General features: G+C 51.4%; 1 protein-coding gene across 1 annotated transcript in view; it reads right to left on the bottom strand.

Moving 5' to 3' along the window:
* The window catches only part of CDH23 (cadherin related 23), a 427857-nt gene that overhangs the window by 187152 nt on the left and 220785 nt on the right, over positions 1-19920 (bottom strand). The window contains exons 10-11 of the mRNA XM_030941290.1: positions 13560-13672; positions 11795-11983 (exon numbers count right to left, since the gene is read on the bottom strand). Coding sequence (XP_030797150.1) covers positions 11795-11983; positions 13560-13672 — 302 coding nt within the window. The remainder of the gene's footprint in view (positions 1-11794; positions 11984-13559; positions 13673-19920) is intronic.

The raw sequence follows: 19920 nt of genomic DNA on the forward strand, positions 1-19920 counted from the left end.
CATCCATGTGTTGATGCTAGCGCTAGTCAGAACCAGGGAGGGGAAAACGTGCTCTGCACCTTGCAACTCTAAACCTATGACAACTTCGATGTTGAAAATTTTATCTCAGGCCGGGTGCGGTGGCTCATGCCTGTAATCTCAGCACTTTGGGAGGCCGAGGCAGGTGGATCACTTGAGGTCAGGAGTTCAAGACCAGCCTGGTGGACATGGTGAAACCTCATCTCTACTAAACATACAAAAATCAGCCAGGCATGGTGATGGGTGCTTGTAATCCCAACTACTCGGGAGGCTGAGGCAGGAAAGTCACTTGAACCAGGAGGTGGAGATTGCAGCGAGCCGAGATTGTGCCACTGCAATTCAGCGTGGGTGACAGAGGGAGACTCTGTCTCAAAAAAAAAAAAAAAAAAAAAAAATCTCACTCTCAATTACTTTGTAATGAATTCCTTTTTAACAGATGGAGAAACTGAGGCCTGGAGAGGAAGAAGGGAGGATCTTCCCTAAGCCTGCATGGACAGAGTGAGAGCACAGCTGTGACACCTTGCCTTGCCATGAAATGCCTTGCCTCTCCCTCTGCCCTGCGCCCAGCCCCATCCCTGCACCATTCTTCCCTTTCAGGGGACAGAGTTAGTAGGCAAGCAGAGCCCAGCGTGGGCTGGGGAGGAGGCTCCCGCGCTCCTGGTGGCCCACTCTTGCCACAGCTGCCCAGCAGGAATCTGTGGTTCTTGTTACTTGTTGATTAGGACATTTCATGGCCCATGATGGTGATGGGTTGAGACACACAGGTACAACTCCCAGCTGAGCTGTGCTTACCGCAGACTTGTTCAAGACAGAGGGAAAACGGGACACACCTGTTACTGTTAGGGGTATGAGGTGGGGTGGCCAATGGGGCAGGCAGAGGGAGCATGGGAGGTTCCAGGGTGAAACTGGGCTCACTGGCACCCACAGCGAAGGGACGCCAGAGAGGGCACAAGCCAGTCAAGAGGTGCTGGGGAGAGGAAGAGGCACAGAGAAGAAAGTTTGCCAGTTCTGCTTCTGATTCCCATGGGGGTCTTCAGGAAGCCGCGCAACTGCTTTGAGGGAGCATGACTCCATGGGTAAAATGATTCTCACTATTTCCCATGGTGCCGGCCCTGCTCAGGAGTGTGGGTGGCGGTGGGTGTGGGGAAGGAGCCTGCCAGGGAGGCGTGTGAGAGGGGACCAATTCCCCAAATCCAACATGAAAGATGAACTCCAGCTGTTAGAGGGGACTCCGGGCTGGGAGCTGCGGGAACTGGCGTGGGGAGGAGGTGAGGGGTGGGCACTGGCACCGCGGCTGCCACACAGGTCCTGCTTCACACCCCCTGCCAGGGGTACGGGGCTTGGTGTAAATAGCATGCTAATTAGATTTACGAAGAGACGACATTAGGAGCTGTCTGAATCACGGCAGAGGACACCCTCTGGTCCTCAGGGAGGCTGGAGCTTAGCCCACTGGGAGGAAGCACGCCATAGGATGCAGCCATGGACAGAAAAATCTTAATAATCATCACCATCACAATAAGAGCCTCAGTGAAGGCAACTGGGGAGAAATTAATGGGAAAAGGCACAATCTGGGCTGTCCGCTCCCTCTAGCTTCTCTTCCAGAATGGCTTTGCTCTGAAGTCAACAGATATTTTCCTGGAGAGACTAAATCTTGGGGGAGGAACTCCAGAAATGTGAGCTGAAGCTGTAAGACAACCAAGGCATTGCAAACGGACCCCTTGCCTGCTACCAGGGCAGAGGATGGGAGAACAGAGATGTGGAGAGGTGCTCACCAGGGCCCCAGGAATCCCAGGTACCAGCCGTGTGGACATTGCTTTGCGTGAATGCTCAACCCTTGCTACGAAGTCAAAGTCACCAGAGAACCTTTACAAAATAAGAGCAGCCAGGATAGGCTCCCTGGCTTCTGGCATGGGGCGAGGCAATGAAGACCCCCACTTTTCTGCATGCCTTGCCTTGGTTGCTCCCTGGACAAGGGCCCTCTAACCCCTCTCTGCTTTACTTCATTGATGAAATCACAAGCTGGTGAAAAGTACAGAATGTTGGAGGCAATCCATCCACTTCCTTTTTCCAGCCAGAACCCAGTTACCTCCTTCATGGAGGAGAAAGAAAGGTCTGGAAAACAGGACAATTGTACATCCGAGAGTGCAAACCCTGCATCTGCCCCACGGGATGCTGGCAGCCTGCCCCCTTCTTTCCCTCACCTCTCTTCACTGCTTCTAGAGTTTGGTTTCTACTTCAAGTTGCTTAGGAGATGGAAAAACAGAGGTCCATGCCCTGGGTCACACCAGCAGGTGGGGAGAGTTTAGAGCAGCCGCACCCACTCTCTGGAGTGGCAAGAATGTGCATTGACTGGGTCTCTCCCAACGAGCAGATGTTGGGGTGTAGATTTCTGGGGCTCAGTTGAACAGTGGCTTGGAGGGTCCAGAGCTGGAAAAGGGACCCTCAGCTGAACACGTGACATGGAGCCACGGGTTTTGTCTCCTCCCTGCTCCCACACTGCCCATCCCCACATTGTGTGCAGCTAAGGATGGCAGCTCTAAGAACCAGCAGACGTCAGCCCTGCAGTAAAGGCCCGAGTGGGGAGCTAGGGTTAGTGCGGTACAGGGACTAAGGGTGAGGTGTTCATCTTTTTGTGACTGACCCTTCTGAGAGTCTGGCGAAGCCCAGGCAACCCCTTCTCAGAATTTTTATTTTCCACAAACTAAAATACAAGGGACCACAAAGTCAACTAATTATTTTGAAATACAGTTATCAAAGTATTTTAAAAGGTTGTTATAATCCTGTACGTGCTTCAAGATGCATTAAACAAGGAGCTTAGCAGCCAGTCTCATACATGCTGTAATTTCAGAGCAGTAATGACCGTAAACGGTATTTTGAGATTTCTGTGACACATGTAACGTGATATAAAAATATCTGAGATATCTCTTGGGGTCAAAGCCACAGGTAAAGCTAACACTATTTTGTTTTTTTCTGTATTTGTAATTAAAGGAATGCTGCGATTCACTTAGAAGCTGGTGAAAAGAAAGATGCAGATTTTTCTCCACCCAGGATCATGGATGCCTCGGGTGGTCTGTGGTCCCCCTTCCCCAGGTGGGCTGAGAACTCCTGGACTGAAAGGAAGCCAAAGAGGCCCGCAGGAGAAGCCTGCAGCCAGGAACGCAAGCTTTGCAGAGCTGCGTGGGGAGGGCCGGGAGGCACTGCAGCCCAGACAAACTGCCTAACAGGACCAAATGTGAAAATAAATTTAAATAAATACAAGGTTGTGGGCTGCTGCTGCCTGACAGGCCTGGAACACATGTGGAATGGAAAATGAGGGTGACGGATAAAAATAAAGACTGAGATGAGCAGGAGAACCAGAACAGTCTCCCCTTCTCAACCCCAGCCCCCCACACCCCCTCCCCAGCATTCAGGAATATGGCCTTTTCTCCTTGTCATTTGTGTGTTTTTTTTTTTTTTTTTTTTTTTTTTTTTTTTTTTTTTGAGAAGGAGTCTCGCTCTGTCACCCAGGCTGGAGTGCAGTGGCCAGATCTCAGCTCACTGCAAACTCCGCCTCCCGGGTTTACGCCATTCTCCTGCCTCAGCCTCCCGAGTAGCTGGGACTACAGGCGCCCGCCACCTCGCCCGGCTAGTTTTTTGTATTTTTTTAGTAGAGACGGGGTTTCACCGTGTTAGCCAGGATGGTCTCGATCTCCTGACCTCGTGATCCGCCCGCCTCGGCCTCCCAAAGTGCTGGGATTACAGGCTTGAGCCACCGCGCCCGGCCATTTGTGTTTTTTTTTTAAAAAATTTATTTGGTGATGTTTTCTCCACGGGGAGGTGGGTAATTCTGTTTTTTTTTTTCTATGCCCCTCAAACAAATGAACCATGTCATCTCCTGCCTGAAACGGGAATCAGTTCCTGCCAGATGTGTCCCCGTTCACTCTGCAGCGCAGGCCCCTCCGCTCAGTGGGACCAAACCTTCAGGAGGTCGCCCAGTGGATTTGAGTCCTGTGACTGAATTCTCAACCCTTGGGTCCCAAGCGACCCCCAGCTGGGGTGCGTCTCATGCCAGCAGAGGCTGGCTTTCTACCCATGTTCATGGGGGGCTCTCACTTCTTTAAGGCTCCCCTCAGAGTCATTTTCCCCATATTGGACAGCTCTAGTCGGATGTGCCCACTCTTGTCTAATGCTATCGCTTAAGCTCATCTCCTCAGTGGACACTGGGAAGTAAAAATTATCAGAGTTTGGAAAACTGAGATGAGAGAGAACAGGAAGCCATGTTTGCAAATGGGGAGCCCTGCAGCACATGCAAGAAGCGCAAGGCTGAGAGTTCAAGACCAAGTTCTGAGACCAGTTAGCTGTGTGACCTTGGGCAAGCCGCTTAAGTCCTCTGAGCCTTGACTTCTTCCTCTATGGAAAGGACAGGGGATAATAATACTTACTATTATTATTATAGCTAATGTCTAAAGTATGCTTTTTCTTTTCTTTTAGAGACAGGTTCTCTCTCTGTCACCCAGGCTGGAGTGCAGTGGTGCAATCATAGCTCATTACAGCCTCAACCTCCTGGGCTGAAGCAATCCTCCTGCCTCAGCCTCCCAAGTAGCTGGGACTACAGGTGTGTGCCACCATACCCCACTTCAAGAGTACTTTTTAATGGGTTAGGCACTGTTCTAAATACAGATATGAACCCATTTAATCCTGATAGCCACTCTGTGAGGTACAGCGGCTATTGTCTCTACTTCACAGATAAGAAAATGGCATCAGAGGATAAATAAGCCCCTAAGGTCACACAGATCAAAAGTAGGAAAGCCGAGTGGCACCCAGGCTGTCTGGCTGGTTCATTTTATTTCTAACCACTCCAACTGCCTCTCTCGTCCTTCCCTGAAAAGGGATGCTGCAGGGGGTATCAAATACACAAATACGTGGCAGGCTGGGGTTGGGGACAGAGAGGAGGCCCAGAGAGGCGCCCAAGTGCCTCTGCTTGAAGTGGGAGCTGGGTTTGCCGGAGCCAAGTCCGTGGAGCCAGCTCAGGGAGAGGAGGATGGGCCAGCGGCAGGGTCGGTGGGCAGGGGGAAGCCCCGGGCGGCACTTTCCCCTTCCCACCCACGTCCTCTTGAATGAAGAGAACGTTAGGATTTGTAGAAACTTAAAGACTGACTGGCCCAACTCATGGTTTTCCAGAGGCAGACACTGAGGCACGGTGTGGAGACGAGGCTTGCCTGGAATCGCACCTGAGTGCGGAATAAGAACTCGCTGAGAACCTGGCCTGGGCGCTCTCTTTGCCACCTTCTCACGGCAGCCGGGGTAGGTCTGGTAGTGGAAGGCTGAGGTCAGAGTTCAGAATCCTGGGCCGATTTGAAATCACAGAGTCTCAGTCACAAAGGCTGAAGGGGCCAACTCAGCATCCTGGGAAGAGTTCCAAAGAGCAGTTCCTATTGGACCTTTAGGGTTCTATGATCAGGGAACTGGGGGTTCTCTTTCTGCAAACACCTTAAGAGGAAAATGGTTAAACTGCTAAACCGTCAGACACTGGAATGCATGGTCACGGGAGTGGGGAGCGTCTCCCGTGTAGGAGACTTCACTCCATTTCACTGCTTCCACCCTGCACATTTCAACACAGCCATCAGAGGGCTCCTTGAGAAAGGCGACTCAGACCACATGAGCTCCCTGGCTTCCCAGGGCTCCCAGTAACAGAAAAATGCCTTCCTGTGCCTGACAAGGCCCTGCCTGACCCTGATGAGGCTGCAGCCTGGCCTCCTGACACCCCCATCCTCTTGAGCTCTGTCCTGGACATCCACAAGAGCCTCTTTCCTGTTCCTTGAAAATGCCAGGCCATTTACCTTTTGGGGATCTCTGCCCTTGTAGGGGAACGTCTGCTGCCAGAATGTTCTGCCTCCACAGCTCTGCATGGCTGCACCCTCCATGCCACTTAACCTCAGCTCCAACAGCACCTTTCTGAAGGCCTTCTGGGACCAGAGTCAGAAATCGCCCTACCCCATCCCATCACTCACTCACCCTGTTTATAGAGTTCTGAACATCCATTTCTACTGCAATTCCATCTCCCCACTGAAAAGAAATATACACTTTGGGAGGGCAGGGGCTACGTCTTCAGCTCGATCCCCCCAGGATCTAGCACAGTAGCAGGCACATAGTTGGTGCACATAACACTTGTTGCTTGAATCAATAACTAACCCCCCACCTGCATAAGTTTCAGCATAGTCCCTCAGGAAGGTCAGGGGTTCGGCAAATTAATGAGGCCCGAAGCCCTTTCTGAAATTTTCCAATTCCCAGAAGCAGGCAGAATCTGGCAGCCGAGGCCTCTCTGGGGTGGGGAAGAGAGTGGTGTTCCAATCCCTACCCCAGTCCCTCTCCTCTGCACAATATATTCTCAAGGACAGCAGCAAATGTGTTCTGAGAAGCTGCAGGTTAGGAGTGAGGCAGAGGAAAGCGAATCAAACGCTCCCAGCTCTGGAGAAGGAAGGCAGGACGTCGGCAAATGGTATTTCTCCTGACAGTGGATGAGAAGAACTGTCAGTTTTTAGCTATCTGGGTCAGCAGGGAGGGGTCGTGTATAATGAAACAACTGTTTAAGAACAATACCCCTTGCTGAGATTTGTAAGGCAACCAGAGGTGTAGATGGTCTCTGAGCCACCCTGCCTCGTCCCCTGCCCCCTTCTGCTAGTCTGACCCTTCGCGGTGGGGGATACCACACAGAGGTAATCCACTGGCGCCTACGTGGAGGAATGTTTTTTAGAACAGCTGAACAGAAAATTCCAACCCGCGCAACAAACTGTCCCCGTGCAGAAGGGAAAACAGGACTGCCAGTGGCTGACTCAGCTTCCAGGCACGTTAATGAGGTGAGGCTGGGGAGGGCTGCAGGCAAGGCCAGGAGAGGAAAAGTTGACCCAAGTAGAGAAAATACAAAGAATATGTTGGGGGCAAGGGCGGCACAGGGGTTTAAGGATATACATTGTAGGACTCCAGGTGGGTGAGTGGGTTGCCGATTCACCGTGGCTCCCCAGAACACCGAGGAAGACATGAGAAAACGCCCAGCCGCTGTGTGCAGGGGAATGAGGCTGCCACAACCTCTAATTTGAAACTCAGAGATGAGCTCCCCACACCAAGGCTGACTTCTGGTGCTTCTGCCTTTCGGATTTTTTTTTTTTTTTTTTTCTGATTTGCATCACAACCAGCTATTTGCATGTCAACTGTCACAAGGTACAAATGGGTTGTTGCTGGTTTCAGCCCACCCTGTCCTTTCCTTCCCTGGTTTTCTATAGCCAGGCAAAGGAGAAGAAATTACTCAGTGAGACTTGACAATGTGAATGGAGTCCTTGGGAGACAGAAAGGACTGCTTTCAAGCACCTTTGTTGTTGTGAATGGTCTGGCAGAGCCTGAGATTCAGTGAGGGACTGAGCAGAATCTTCAATCTGGTGGCAACAGTGAATTCGATTAGCGTCCTCATTAGGAGCGACTGCCACAAAGTTCCTCTGGAGAAGTTACACTGCTTCCTCCTTCCCTTTTCTGTTTTGCATCAGCTCCCTCCGCTGCCCCACAGTGGATTTCTGAAGTCATCCTTGCTACACAAACTCAGCCAGACCCGGTTTGGGAAAAGCCCTGGGCCATCTCACTGATACTTGGGCATTTAACCGTGCATCAACTCAACCAATGCTCATTTTTGGAGTGCCCCCCACATTCCAGGCAGAGCATGGGGGCCTGGGTTACACTGGTGAGTCAAACCAGGCATGCCCTGCCCCCGTGCACCATTCAGTGCAACCAGGAGTTAGATTTAATGGGATCCTCACACTAATCACGGGCAGTGCGAGAGTCACTTGGCTCCACAGAGCCTGGGACAGAGGGTTGTGACTGCTCCGCCGGCTCCCTTCCCTCCAGAGAATTTGCTCAATGAACACATTTTCCTGCCACACCAAGCAAATCCAGAGTCACCTTCAACCCAGACACAAATCCCAACAGATGTATTTTTTCCTCAGAAATGGACCGGCAAGAAACAACACCTTTCTAAAAATCTTTTCTCTAACAGTTGCCTGATTTCTCTTTGTGGTTCCCTGATTTTTCTGATTCTGGACACTCAGGCAATGTTCAACTGCTTTTGCAGTTCTTCTTTTGCTCCTGTTGACAATGTGGTTACATGCTCCACGGGGTGCCTGGGCCTGATCCTCTGTCATGGTGGGGCCTCCCTATACCGGAGACTGGTCCTCTGCAGCATTCACCCGGCCAGCTCTGGATTCCTCCAGAGAAGGACTCGAGACACATGGGAGCAGGGCTGGGGCCGAAAGCAACTCATCCCTCCCTCTTATGGAGGAATGGGCCCAGTGCCACATGCGGGATGGTTTGGGGACCACCCCACCCGGAGGCTGGAAGATGGCCAAGGTGAGCTCAGGGTTGGGTGGCCTGGGCTCCTGGGCTGCCTCTCCTCATTGGCTCTGTCTCTGCAACTCAATGTGCCCTGGAGAAGAGGAGGCCAGGTTTGCACTGTCAGAGACACCGACCAGCTCCCTTGGGAAAACAGCCATGGAGAGCAGGGAATGGTCCCTGGTGGCACTGGGTGCCCTGACGGCAGCGGGTATGCCAATGGCTGAGCCTGGGTGGGGGGCAGTCACTAGAGGCAGGTTGGACCCAGATACCCCTGAGCTTTCCTGCAGACGTTTCAGAAAGCACTTCTAGCAAAGGGAGCCTGAGACAAAACCGGAGGTGTCAGGGTTACATTGCCCTCAACCAGTTGGGGTGAGCAGGCCTGGGGGGTTCCAGCCTTACAGCTGGCAGTGCTTGCTGGACCCAGTCCTGGTCAGGAGCTACAGCTCCTCAATGATGACAACGGCTAACATTTGTGAGACAGGTGCTGTGCTGCGCCCTGTACATGCCTCCTCCTCTGTGGCAGAGACAACTACTTGGCACCTTCCCCATGCTTCCTGGCCTGCTGGTGGCGAGGTGGAGGCACATAACTAGTTCTGGCCAATAGTCATTGGGTAGAAGTCACAGAGCCACTTCTGGGATGAAGCACAGAAGAGCTGGTACTTAGGCCTCCAGCTGCCTTTTCCGTGCTGCAGGGACGACCGACGGACCTGCAGATTGTGCCCGTCAGTGACTACATGGGTGGGCTTTCCCTGCCCACCTGTGCTGGCCTCTAATCCGCAGGAGAAATCAACCTATATGTGGGGCTAACTCGTTACTACAATATAAGCTGATGGATACATTCTCTTTCTTTTCTATTCTTTTTTAAACAAATGGACAAAGTGAGGCTCATTACTTTACCTGAGGTCACACAGCTAGTACATGGCAAGGCCAGGCTGAAACACAGGCCCTATCTGACTCCAGAGCTTGTGCCGCCCCCATACAAGCTGCCTTCCTTCTGGGTTGCCTCCAAGATCAAGCGTCAATTCCTTGGCTGGGGTCCTGGCCTACCTCCCCACTGCACACGTCCTTGCTTGCCTGGATTATGGCCTGCTCTGGCCAGCTGACCTTCCTGTGTGTCCCTGGGTACAGCCCTAGGCCCTTCTCACCATAGAGCCTCTCCTGATCCTCCCAGCCCCTACTGCCCCTTCTCCAGCTGACTCCTCCCTGCCTGTGGTCACTGGACCTGGACCCCACGCTGGTATCCATATTTCTCTTCTCTTGGGCGTTATGGATCTCCTGAAACCACAGATGGGACTTTCTTCTGAGCATCTCATTCATACAGTCATCTCCAAAAGGAGGTGCCTGCCCTAAAGGGGAGTACAAAGTGATCCATTAGGGTGTGAGAACATATTAGAACTTGTTTTAATACCTGTTTTTTCTACCTTTTAAAACTGCTACATTAAAAAATATGTTTTTTGGGGTTTTTTTTGAGACAGGGTCACCTAGGATGGAGTGCAGTGGCACGATCTCTACTCATTGCAACCTCTGCCTCCCAGGTTCAAGTAATTCTCATGCCTCAGCCTCCTGAGTAGCTGGGATTACAGGAGCACCCCATCATGCCTGGCTAATTTTTGTATTTTTAGTAGAGATGGGGTTTCACCACATTGCCCAGGCTGGTCTTGAACTCCTGGCCTCAAGCGATCCACCTGCCTCGGCGTCCCAAAGTGCTGGGACTACAGGTGTGAGTCACTGTGCCTGGCTTTAAAATATGTTTTAAAATGTACATACTGTATTTGTATCAACACACTGTTGACTCCTTGGGACAAGGACCATGGGTTACACTTGGCTCCCAAGAGGTTAAATATAGCTCCTTGTAAACAGTAGGTGATCAATACATACTTTAGTTACCTTGGACAGATAGGTATGGAACGTCTTAGCAGGAGGTGGAGACACACATGTACACACACACACACACACGTGTGCGCACACACCTGAGCACACACACATGCGCATGGTGGGACTGACTTGCCCACGTGCCCTGAGTCCTTGGGGGGACCGTGTCTGGTTGAGAGGAGCTGATGGAAGTGGGCAAGAGATGTGGGCAGAGGGGCTCCTGGGTCAAAAGGGAGGGCTGCTTGCTAAGCAGCCAGAGTAGAGACGGCTCCTCCGAGGGCGGTGGAGGAAGACCAGCCTGGAGCAAGGCCACCACAGCAGACCCACGCAAAGAGTAATTGAAGAGAAGAACCTCAGGCTGGAAAACCTAATGGAATTCCTGAGCAGAGTGGGCCAGGAGGAGCAGCAGTAATAAATAGAAGTCCTATTAGCATGGCAGCTGCTGACAGGCAGGGAGATGGGGCACAAGGAGGGGTGAGGGCAGGGGAGGAGGCAGGCTGAGAGGGTCCTGAAGGGATGGAGACCTGGCCCCAACTCATAGAGGCCTGGCCGCTCTGCCCCTCCCCACCCCTGCCCCTGTGATGTGGCAGGAGCAGTGCAGGGGGCTGCCCCCAACCTGAGCCTCCTCCCTCCTCCTCTGCAGCTCTCCCTTACTTCCTTTTAAGACTGGGCCCAGCCAGGGCAGACCCCCGGTGATGCAGGGGTCTTCTTATGGCGTGGGATCCCCTCCAAAGCACTTAGGTCCTTTCGCTCTTCACATGGAAAAGTTGGGGTCATTATTACACCAAAAACAGGAATTAGACTTTCTGCTAAGGTCATTATTTGAACAGGAGCAAAAATGGGTACAGGCATCCCAGAGAGGGCAGCAGATGATCCATCAGGTGTGTGAAAATACATATATGGTTTATTTCTACTTTTTTTTTTTTTTTTTGAGATGGAGTCTTGCTCTTGTTCCCAGGGCTGGAGTACAATGGTGCTATCTCAGCTCCTGCAACCTCCACCTCCCAGGTTCAAGCAATTCTCCTGCCTCAGCCTCTTACATAGATGGGATTACAGGTGCCTGCCACCACGCCCGGCTAATTTTTGTATTTTTAGTAGAGACGGGGTTTCGCCATGTTGGCCAGGCCGGTCTCGAACTTCTGACCTCGTGATCTGCCGGCCTCCCAAAGTGCTGGGATTACAGGCGTGAGCCACTGCACCTGGCCTTATTTCCACCTTTTAAAATTGCATTTTTGTGCATGCTTTACAATGTCTCTACTAGATTAGTATGATGATCATGTACGTAACTTCTAAATAATAACCACACATATGGAAACATGTGCTCACATGTTTTTTGCAGGGTGTAGGGGGTAATCCAAAAGTAGAGACTAATGATTTTTTTTTTTTCAGCCTCATTTATCCTCAGAAGCTGCCAGGAGTGGGGTGCTGCAATGTTTGTTTCTATTTTATAGCTGAGGACCTGGACAGCCCAGGCAGGGGGGTGGGTCCAGATGGGTGGTGGGTCCAGATGGGTGGTGGGTCTGCATGGGCCATGTGCCCAGGGACTCACCTCATCCTTGTCCACCACCTGGATGAAGAGTGGAAGGGCAAAGCCGACCTGTGCCAGCTCAGTGATGGCCACGCTGTACTCGGAGCTGTTGAACTCCGGGGCGTTGTCATTGATGTCAATAACCAGGATATTGAAGGTCGTGGTGACTGTAGCGTCAGATGGGGTGCGGTCATCATTCAGCTCCGTGCCCTGCGGACAGAGACCGGTCACCCCAGGGCGAAGGCAGCTAATCACAGCAACAGCTCTTGCTTACCAAGGACTTTCTCAGCACCAGCCACTGTGCTTCAATGTGAATGATCCCATCTAATCCTCACCCCAACTCCAGGAGGAAGATTTTATCATTAGCATCCCCATTTTAGTGATAAGGAAACTGAGGCTCAGAGAGATTAAGTAACTTGTAGAAGGATTCACAGCCAGAGTAGATTTCTAGCTCAGGTAGTAGGAGACTAAGACTGACAGCAGATGGATGAGATGGGGTGAGGACAAGACAGATCTGGGGGTTCATTGAGGGACAAGGGGGAAGTCTTCATCCTCTTTGGCAGATGGTGAAACTGAGGCCAAGAATGTTTGTGCTGGTGGTTAATCAAGACAACTGAGCATCTGCTATGGCCTGAACCCTGGGCTCAGCACTGAGGGTCAGCATAGATGGACTGATTCAGATAACTGGGTGTCCGGTCTGTGGGCCAGAGCCATGGGCCCAAAAGTGCCCATTCCCAGTTCTGACTTCAACCTTCTGAATCTGAATCTCTCTGGGTAAGAGACACAGGAACAGATACCTTTCAATAGCTTCCCAGGGGATTCAGGTTCACAGCTAAGTGTGAGAACACACCCCCACATTTTATATAAAGACAGAAAGAGTTCAAGTCCCACAGTGGGGTGCTGGGACCAGGGAGCAGCTCTCTCTGGTGGACATGACCACCTCACCTCCATGGGAGGAGAGCAGACGGGAGGGAAGGACGGTGGTGTGAGCACACCCTCCCATGGCTAACCCACACCTGAACAGCAGGGCCTCTCAAGGTTAAGGACAGCAATTAAGGGCCAGGCTGGGCTGCGCTGTCCACCCCATGGCAATGGAAGGGCCTCCTTCCCAGAGCCCCTGGCCTCAGTCTTTGGGCCACCCATTTCTCTCAATCGATGGCTGATGGCCTGGGCTGGGAAGAGCCCCTGTGGCTCAGACAGGATCCATACCCCTAAATGGGTTTCTCAGGGAATGGCTCTGCAAGTCCCTGATTTGAATTAAAATGGACCGTGAGTGGCAGGCGGCTGCAGGGGGTGTGGGACTGTAGCTCTGCCTCACATTCTGGGGTGGGGACCCCAGCACCTCCTTTCCTCCCTGCTGCATTGCTGTTTCTTAACCCAGGAAGCCGTGGCACATGGAAGTGGGACAGAACCCCAGAAACGGGGCAAGTTCCAGAATTCTAGGTGGCTGCAACAGAGAACTTGGAATGCTGGGACAACAGTAAGGAAGGACCACAGGATGAGCACCTATTGTGTGCCTCCCACTGAGAGGGCATACAAGTTCCATCCTATGTGGTTGTTGATAATGGATGTGGCACGCCCAGCACACCTACAACTTCATAATTTGGGTGCCTTCCTAATGGGGCCCTGGGCACAGCCCTGGGAGGCAGTGCAGGGTGAGAGCACGGAAGCGATGTGCTTCTGGAGCCACCACCAGGGGCAGGAGCCCTTGGACACCGCTGGGGGCTGGCATCTGAGCTGGGGGCATCCCCTCTACCTGGGGTGGAGGTGCCCACGTAGTTCTCACCTTCACAGTCAGGATGAAGCCGTGGCTGTACAGGGGGTTCTCCCGGTCCAGCAGGCCATTCAAGGTCAGTGCTCCGCTGATGTAGTCCAGGGCAAAGATGCTGTTGGTATTCCCTGCAAGAGAGAGAAGCATTCAGGTGTGACCAGGCACAGGGCCGGGGGGGCGGGGGGGTGCATGGAGCTGGGGCCAGGGCTCCTCTCTGGGCATTAAAGACTCATCAGTTACTGAAATGAATGCTGGTTCAAGAGTAATAGAAAGAGCCCTGGAGTCCATGGAGCAGCCGGCAGACAGCAGCGGGTCCCAGAAGGAGAACAGCATGGCCTTTCCAGTCTCCTTCTAGTCTCTCTGACCCAGCTATGGAGAAAGTCTTGGTTTGGTGCTACTACACTTTAACACTTCTCTAGACTCGCTTGATTTCTTTTTTAACAAAGAGAGAGCAGGCTTCAGGCTCAGAGCCTTCCAAAGGGAGTGGACACCAGCCAGGATGCAGTAACCTGGTTTTGTTTCTCTTGTGCTTGTTCTTATGGTTCTATTCTATTCTATTCTATTCTATTCTATTCTATTCTATTCTATTCTTTTTCAATTTATGACAGTGATGTAAAGTTTCCTTTTACAACAAATGTAAATTAAAGACATAATTTAAAAATAAGTACTATGTTAAGTACTTATTAAAATTTAAGATATGTATTTAAAGTCCTGGCAAAAATTATCTATGAGCCACACTTGCCTCAAACCTATGTCTCTGTAAGCCCACCCCTCTCCCTCTGCCAGCTTCAATTTCTGCTTCCTGTCCACAGAAACTCACACTGGCATCCTTGCATTTCTCCAGATCACTATGCTCTTTCCTGCCTTCTCATCTTTTAGCGTCTGTCTTTCTCTCTTGTCCTCACCCTCTGCCTAGCTCAGTGCCAGCCTCTTCTCCTCCTCCTCCAGAAAGGCAGTCCTGACTTCTTCAACTGGCCCCTTCTAGTCCCCACAGGCAGTAGTCACTGTTTTGTAACTAACTGTTCCCCAGTTGCTTCTTGGGTGTTAATTGGATCTCCCTTCCCGGCCCTCTGAAGATGAGGACCTTTCATGACTGTCCCTTAAGGTACCTGGCCAATGCTGGGCACACAGTGGCAGGCATGTTCCCCACCTGGGCTAGTCCTGCATGGGCTGCTGCCTTGCCCATATGCCCTTGCCACCAGCCTGTGAATTCACCTGGGAAAATCCCAATTCCATTTGGCTCTCTCTTCATGAACCTGTTTGTTGGCTCATTCACATACTCACTCCCTCCATTCATTCACCCACCCACCAGTCTCTGGGGTAGGCTTTCCTATAGCAGGCCCTGAGCTGGGCGTTGTTGGGCATGCAGATATCAGGTTGCCAGAATTCTGACGCCAAAGCATTTGCAGCCTAGTAAGTGATCTCTGGTACTCACCAGAATCAGAATCTCTGAGTTCACAGCAGGGAGAGGACTGTTTACAGATGGAAAATCTCAAAGAAGGAAAACTCCGTAGAGGAGATGTCATTAATTCCCTGGAACACTGACTGGCTGTGTGACCTTGGGCAACTTACCTAACCCCTCTGTGCCCTGGTTTCCTCACTCGTGAAATACAGATAATAATGGCATCTGCCTCATAGGGTTATGAGGATAAAATAAGTGTGAAAGTATAGATATATTGCTTTGGGACCATTCCTGGCACAAAATAAGTGTTGTCGTTGTTATTGTTTGAGATGGTTCCTGGAGAACGAGCAGGACTGGGGAGGACGACGGATGGGCACTGATTCCATTAATACCCAAGAATTAATACCCAAACCTTCAACACCCGCAGGTGAACACCAAAATCACCATGGAAGCAGCTGTAGCTCCCAGGTCTTCCCCTTCCCCATCTCTAAAGGGATCTGCATGTACCAGAGGCTCATAGTATCTCTTGGATTAACTAGGGGAAAAGTCAAGGGTGGGGGCAATTTCCTCTTCTAACTTTAGACTTCGGGACAAAAGCTATTCTCAGTCAACCCATGCTGAGTCACCTGCCTGTGCTAGTCAGCACGGCAGCTTACTTCTACCCAGGTTGGTGGCTAGTGGCCGCTCTCACCTGTCCTCCCAGCCCACTGCATGGGCTTGGCAAGGCCAGGGAGAAGATGCAGACAGTGGGGCCTGTTTAGAACTCAGTCTACAAGTCTATGGCTTCAGAATCTCTAACATGGGGCCAGCCCAGGAGAGGGTGTTGCTGTAGCTATCCCCTTGCCTAAGGCTTCCTTTCCCAGCCATAGAGAGATCTAGGTGCCTTCCTGCTGGGTTTTGTATGTCTGTGTTTGCATAGTGGGGAGCTGTGGGGACAGGATTGCAAGGAGGCATACAAATGTGTGATAGAAGGGAGTTCCTTTAGCTGGGAATTTTGCTGCTAGAGAAACGATATGTGTGCTTTCATCTGTTCATTCATTCAACAAACAGTTATTGTGCTTCTCTAATGAGCATACAGGCAGGGTGCGGTGGCTCATGCCTGTAATCCCAGCACTTTGGGAGGTGGAGGCGGGCAGATCACTTGAGGTCAGGAGTTCAAGACCAGCCTGGCCAACATCTCTACTAAAAATACAAAAATTAGCTGGGTGTGGTGGCGCATGTCTGTAATTCCAGCTACTCAGGAGGCTGAGGCATGAGAATCGCTTGAAGCTGGGAGGCAAAGGTTGCAGTGAGCCAAGATCACGCCACTGCACTCCAGCCTGGGTGACAGAGCAAGACTCTGTCTCAAAAAACATATATTATATGTTATATATATACATAAAAATATGTATATATATAATGGTGATACATTTTAATCGGGGCCACAGTGCTCAACCAGGTACTCACAGTCCAGGGTGATCAGTGCTGAGGTTGGATGAAGCAGAGGCAGTGCAGGGCCCTGTAGGGGCCGAGATCCTCTGAGCCCCGAAGGCTGAGCTGAAGGGCTGCCCTGAGGCAAGACCTCAGAGCCTCCGGCCTCCCACCCCTGCCCCAACATGCTCACAGGCAGGGGTCCCCTCCCCAGCCCCCACAGATAGCATCCCAGCATTCCAGATTTTCATATAAATATACTTTTTTCAATAAAGGAAGCTATCAAATGTTTAACTAAATGTGATTCAATTTTTATCTTTGTGAGATTTTTCTTACAAATCATTCACAAACCTGAAGCCCCTTGAATGATGTGCTTTTGCTTTTGGTTTGAAAAATACGGGTTTTAACCCTGGAACACTCACTTGTATTTCTTCACTCAGCTTCTACGCCCCATTCATGTCCACACTGTCCACCCCAAACCCAGCATCTGTCCCCAGGACATAAGACACCCCATGCCCCAACCTAGGCAACCTTCTCCAACAAACCTGCAGGCAAGTACCCCCCACACGGTCCACATTCAACCAAACTGTAGACACACACACACACACACACACACACACACACACACACACACACTTCTTTTTCACACATCTGTTTGCATGGAGTACACCTTCCCACTTCCTGCCAAGCACCACTGGCTAACTCCCCAGATCAACACCCAGAAAGAGCCATACCTAGGGAGCCGACAAGGCCACCTGAGTGAGGACTGACTCAGTGAGATGCTCGGTAAGATGCTCTTACTGTCACCATAGCAACGCTGGCGCTCGCTGGGATGCTGCTAGGCTTGAGCAGGGGCAGGAGATGAGCCCTGCACCCTAAGCTAGAAAGGCTGAGGGCATGTCTCATTCAAAGATTCATTGATTTTTTTATTCACGCATTCCTTCAAGTTCATATTGAGCACCTACTGTGTGCAAGGTGTTGGAGAATCAGTAAGGAAAAGCAGGCAAGCTTCATGTCTTCAGTCTCATATGAATTGTCTGTGAAGACAGACATTCATGATATAACCACACAATTGAAAGTGTAAGTACTTGCTGAGCTAAGGCCCCTGAAGAGAAGCAATTTGGAAAACAGAAATGGTTAAGATGACACCCTCTGGAGACAGACTGCATGGGTTCAAATCATGGTTCTGCTACTCAACGGCTGTGTGACCTTGATCAAGTGACTTATATGTGGGCCTCAGTTTCTTGGTCTGTAAAATGGGGGTAATAATAGACTGCACCCCAGGCTGTCACTTTAAGGATTAAATAAGTTAATACAGTGCTGGGGACATAGGAAGCTCCAAACAAATGTTGGCTGCCTGTGCTTTACCAAGATGGTACCACCGTGGTCTCTCCCCACCACCTCAGCAGCTTGTGCCTACAGCTGTTTTCCCCGCAGTGACACTGAGCCAACCCCACACTTTTACCAGGATAGCCTCGCCACAGAGGGCTAGTGTTTACAGGCTGCCCTGACCTGAGGCTGAGAACAAAACCCTCAGGCCCACAGGGCCCTGAACCCAGAGCTCTGGCCTCTGCTCCCCGCTCATTCAGAATGGTGGGTGCAGAGGGGAACTCCACTTCCCTGCCTCACTGCCCTCCCTTCTTCCCCCACTTCCACATCATCCCCTCCACAGGCGCTGTGGGCTTGGCAGCCACACATACAAGTTTCTCTGCTCTCCTGGAAACTGATACCTCCGTGTCCGCCTTCTGGTCTCCCAGACATTCTTTATCCAAGTCCCATGGGGGCCTGGGGGGCTGGGGGCACTCACCAGGGACGCCTTTCATCTGTTCAGCCCCACTGCTGAACAGAAGGGCAGCTGCTTCCCCTGGGCCGACAGGTGCTGTCCTGAGTTCTGGGGTGGGGGTGTATCTGGTAGGGGAGGGGTTTTGGGGGTGGGGTGGGGGCTGCACTTTTACCACTGTAAGGATTCTGGGAACTGGTGATTCAAAGTGATCACAAAAGAAAAAAGCAGGTCATTACTGGCCCTGTTGGTTTTCCTGGGGGCAACCACCTCCTCTAGGAGCTCCAGGAATCAAGACCTTTTCAGATTTGCAAGAGAGAGGCTGGGAGGAATGAATCATGTGTGAAAGGCTGCTGGATGGGGGTGGGGATTGCAGCCTTCATTCTCCTATTTATTAAAAAGTAGTAGCCACTACTTATCAAACACCATGTACCAGGCACTGAGCTAAGCTGTTTGCACAATCACATCACCTATTCGTTGCAACCACCTTATAAGAAGATATCCCATCTTTTGTGTGAGGAAGCAGGCTCAGAGATATTCAATAACTTGCCTGAGGTCACATGGCCAGCAAGTGACCAGCTTGGACTTAGATTTACATTTCTCTTTTTCTACCTGCAAGCATTCACTTTCCACACATTTGTGCACATTCTGTGCCCGGCCCTGTGCTATGGGGCAAGGAAACAGGGTGAGGTAAATAAGAGATCATCATCCTTCATAGAGTGGAGTGTCAACAAAGTGACTTCTTCCTCAAGAGGGAGTCCTAGGGCTGGGCACCGTGGCTCATACCTGTAATCCCAGCACATTGGGAGGCCGAGGTGGACGCATTACTTGAGGTCAGGAGTTCAAGAACAGTGTGGCCAACACAGTGAAACCCCATCTCTACTACAAATACAAAAATTAGCCAGTTGTGGTGGCTGGTGCCTATAATCCAAGCACTCGGGAGGCTGAGGCAGGAGAATTGTTTTAACCCGGGCGGCAGAGGTTGCAGTGAACCAAGATCATGCCATTGTTCACTCCAGCCTGGGTGACAGAGCGAGACTCCATCACACATACACACACACACACACACACACACACACACACACACACACACACGAGGGAGTCCTTACACATTCTGGAAAGTTCTAAATAAATTCCTCCATGGTAGAGTTTTACACAGCAGCAGACTCTCCATGTTGTGATGTCTTCCAGGTAGCTGGGGAGGTGACCTACCATGGGGACTGGTGGGGGAAGGTAAGGCTAGAGACAAGAGCTGTCAGCACAATGGGCTGGCGACGTTTGTCAGACACTGGGGAAAAGAGCACCAGGCGAGGCTGGCCTTTACAGCAGATGTATAATTGGACGAGTATAAGCAGGAATATCTAGAAGGCAGTGAAGGAGACAGAGAGGCAATGGCCAGAGAGGTAGATGGGAAACCAGCCTAGTGCTGGGTGCCCGGAGTCAGGGAAGGAGGCAGTCCTTCCCTGACGGTCAGCAGGGTCAGATAGAGCAGAGAGCTCAGGAAGAGGAAGGTCTGGCAAAGGCCACGGACTGGGTCTTCAGATGTCCCCAGAGTCAGACTTTAAGATACTGAGGGACGGTGGGGCAGGGATGTGGGGACAGTGAGTGCAGGTGCTCAGGTGCTGCTGCCGAGTTTGGTGTAAAAAACAAGGCAAGAGGCTGAATGGCAGCTAGAGGGCGCCGCAGAGTCAAGCAAAGGGCTTCTGCTGTTTTCCAGCTGGTCAAAGGAAGTGGGAGAGGGAGAGGGAGAAGGAAGTGGACTGGGAGGGGCTGTAGCAGGGGGT

Source organism: Rhinopithecus roxellana, chromosome 11, assembly GCF_007565055.1.
Source record: "Rhinopithecus roxellana isolate Shanxi Qingling chromosome 11, ASM756505v1, whole genome shotgun sequence".
Classification (NCBI taxonomy): domain Eukaryota; kingdom Metazoa; phylum Chordata; class Mammalia; order Primates; family Cercopithecidae; genus Rhinopithecus; species Rhinopithecus roxellana.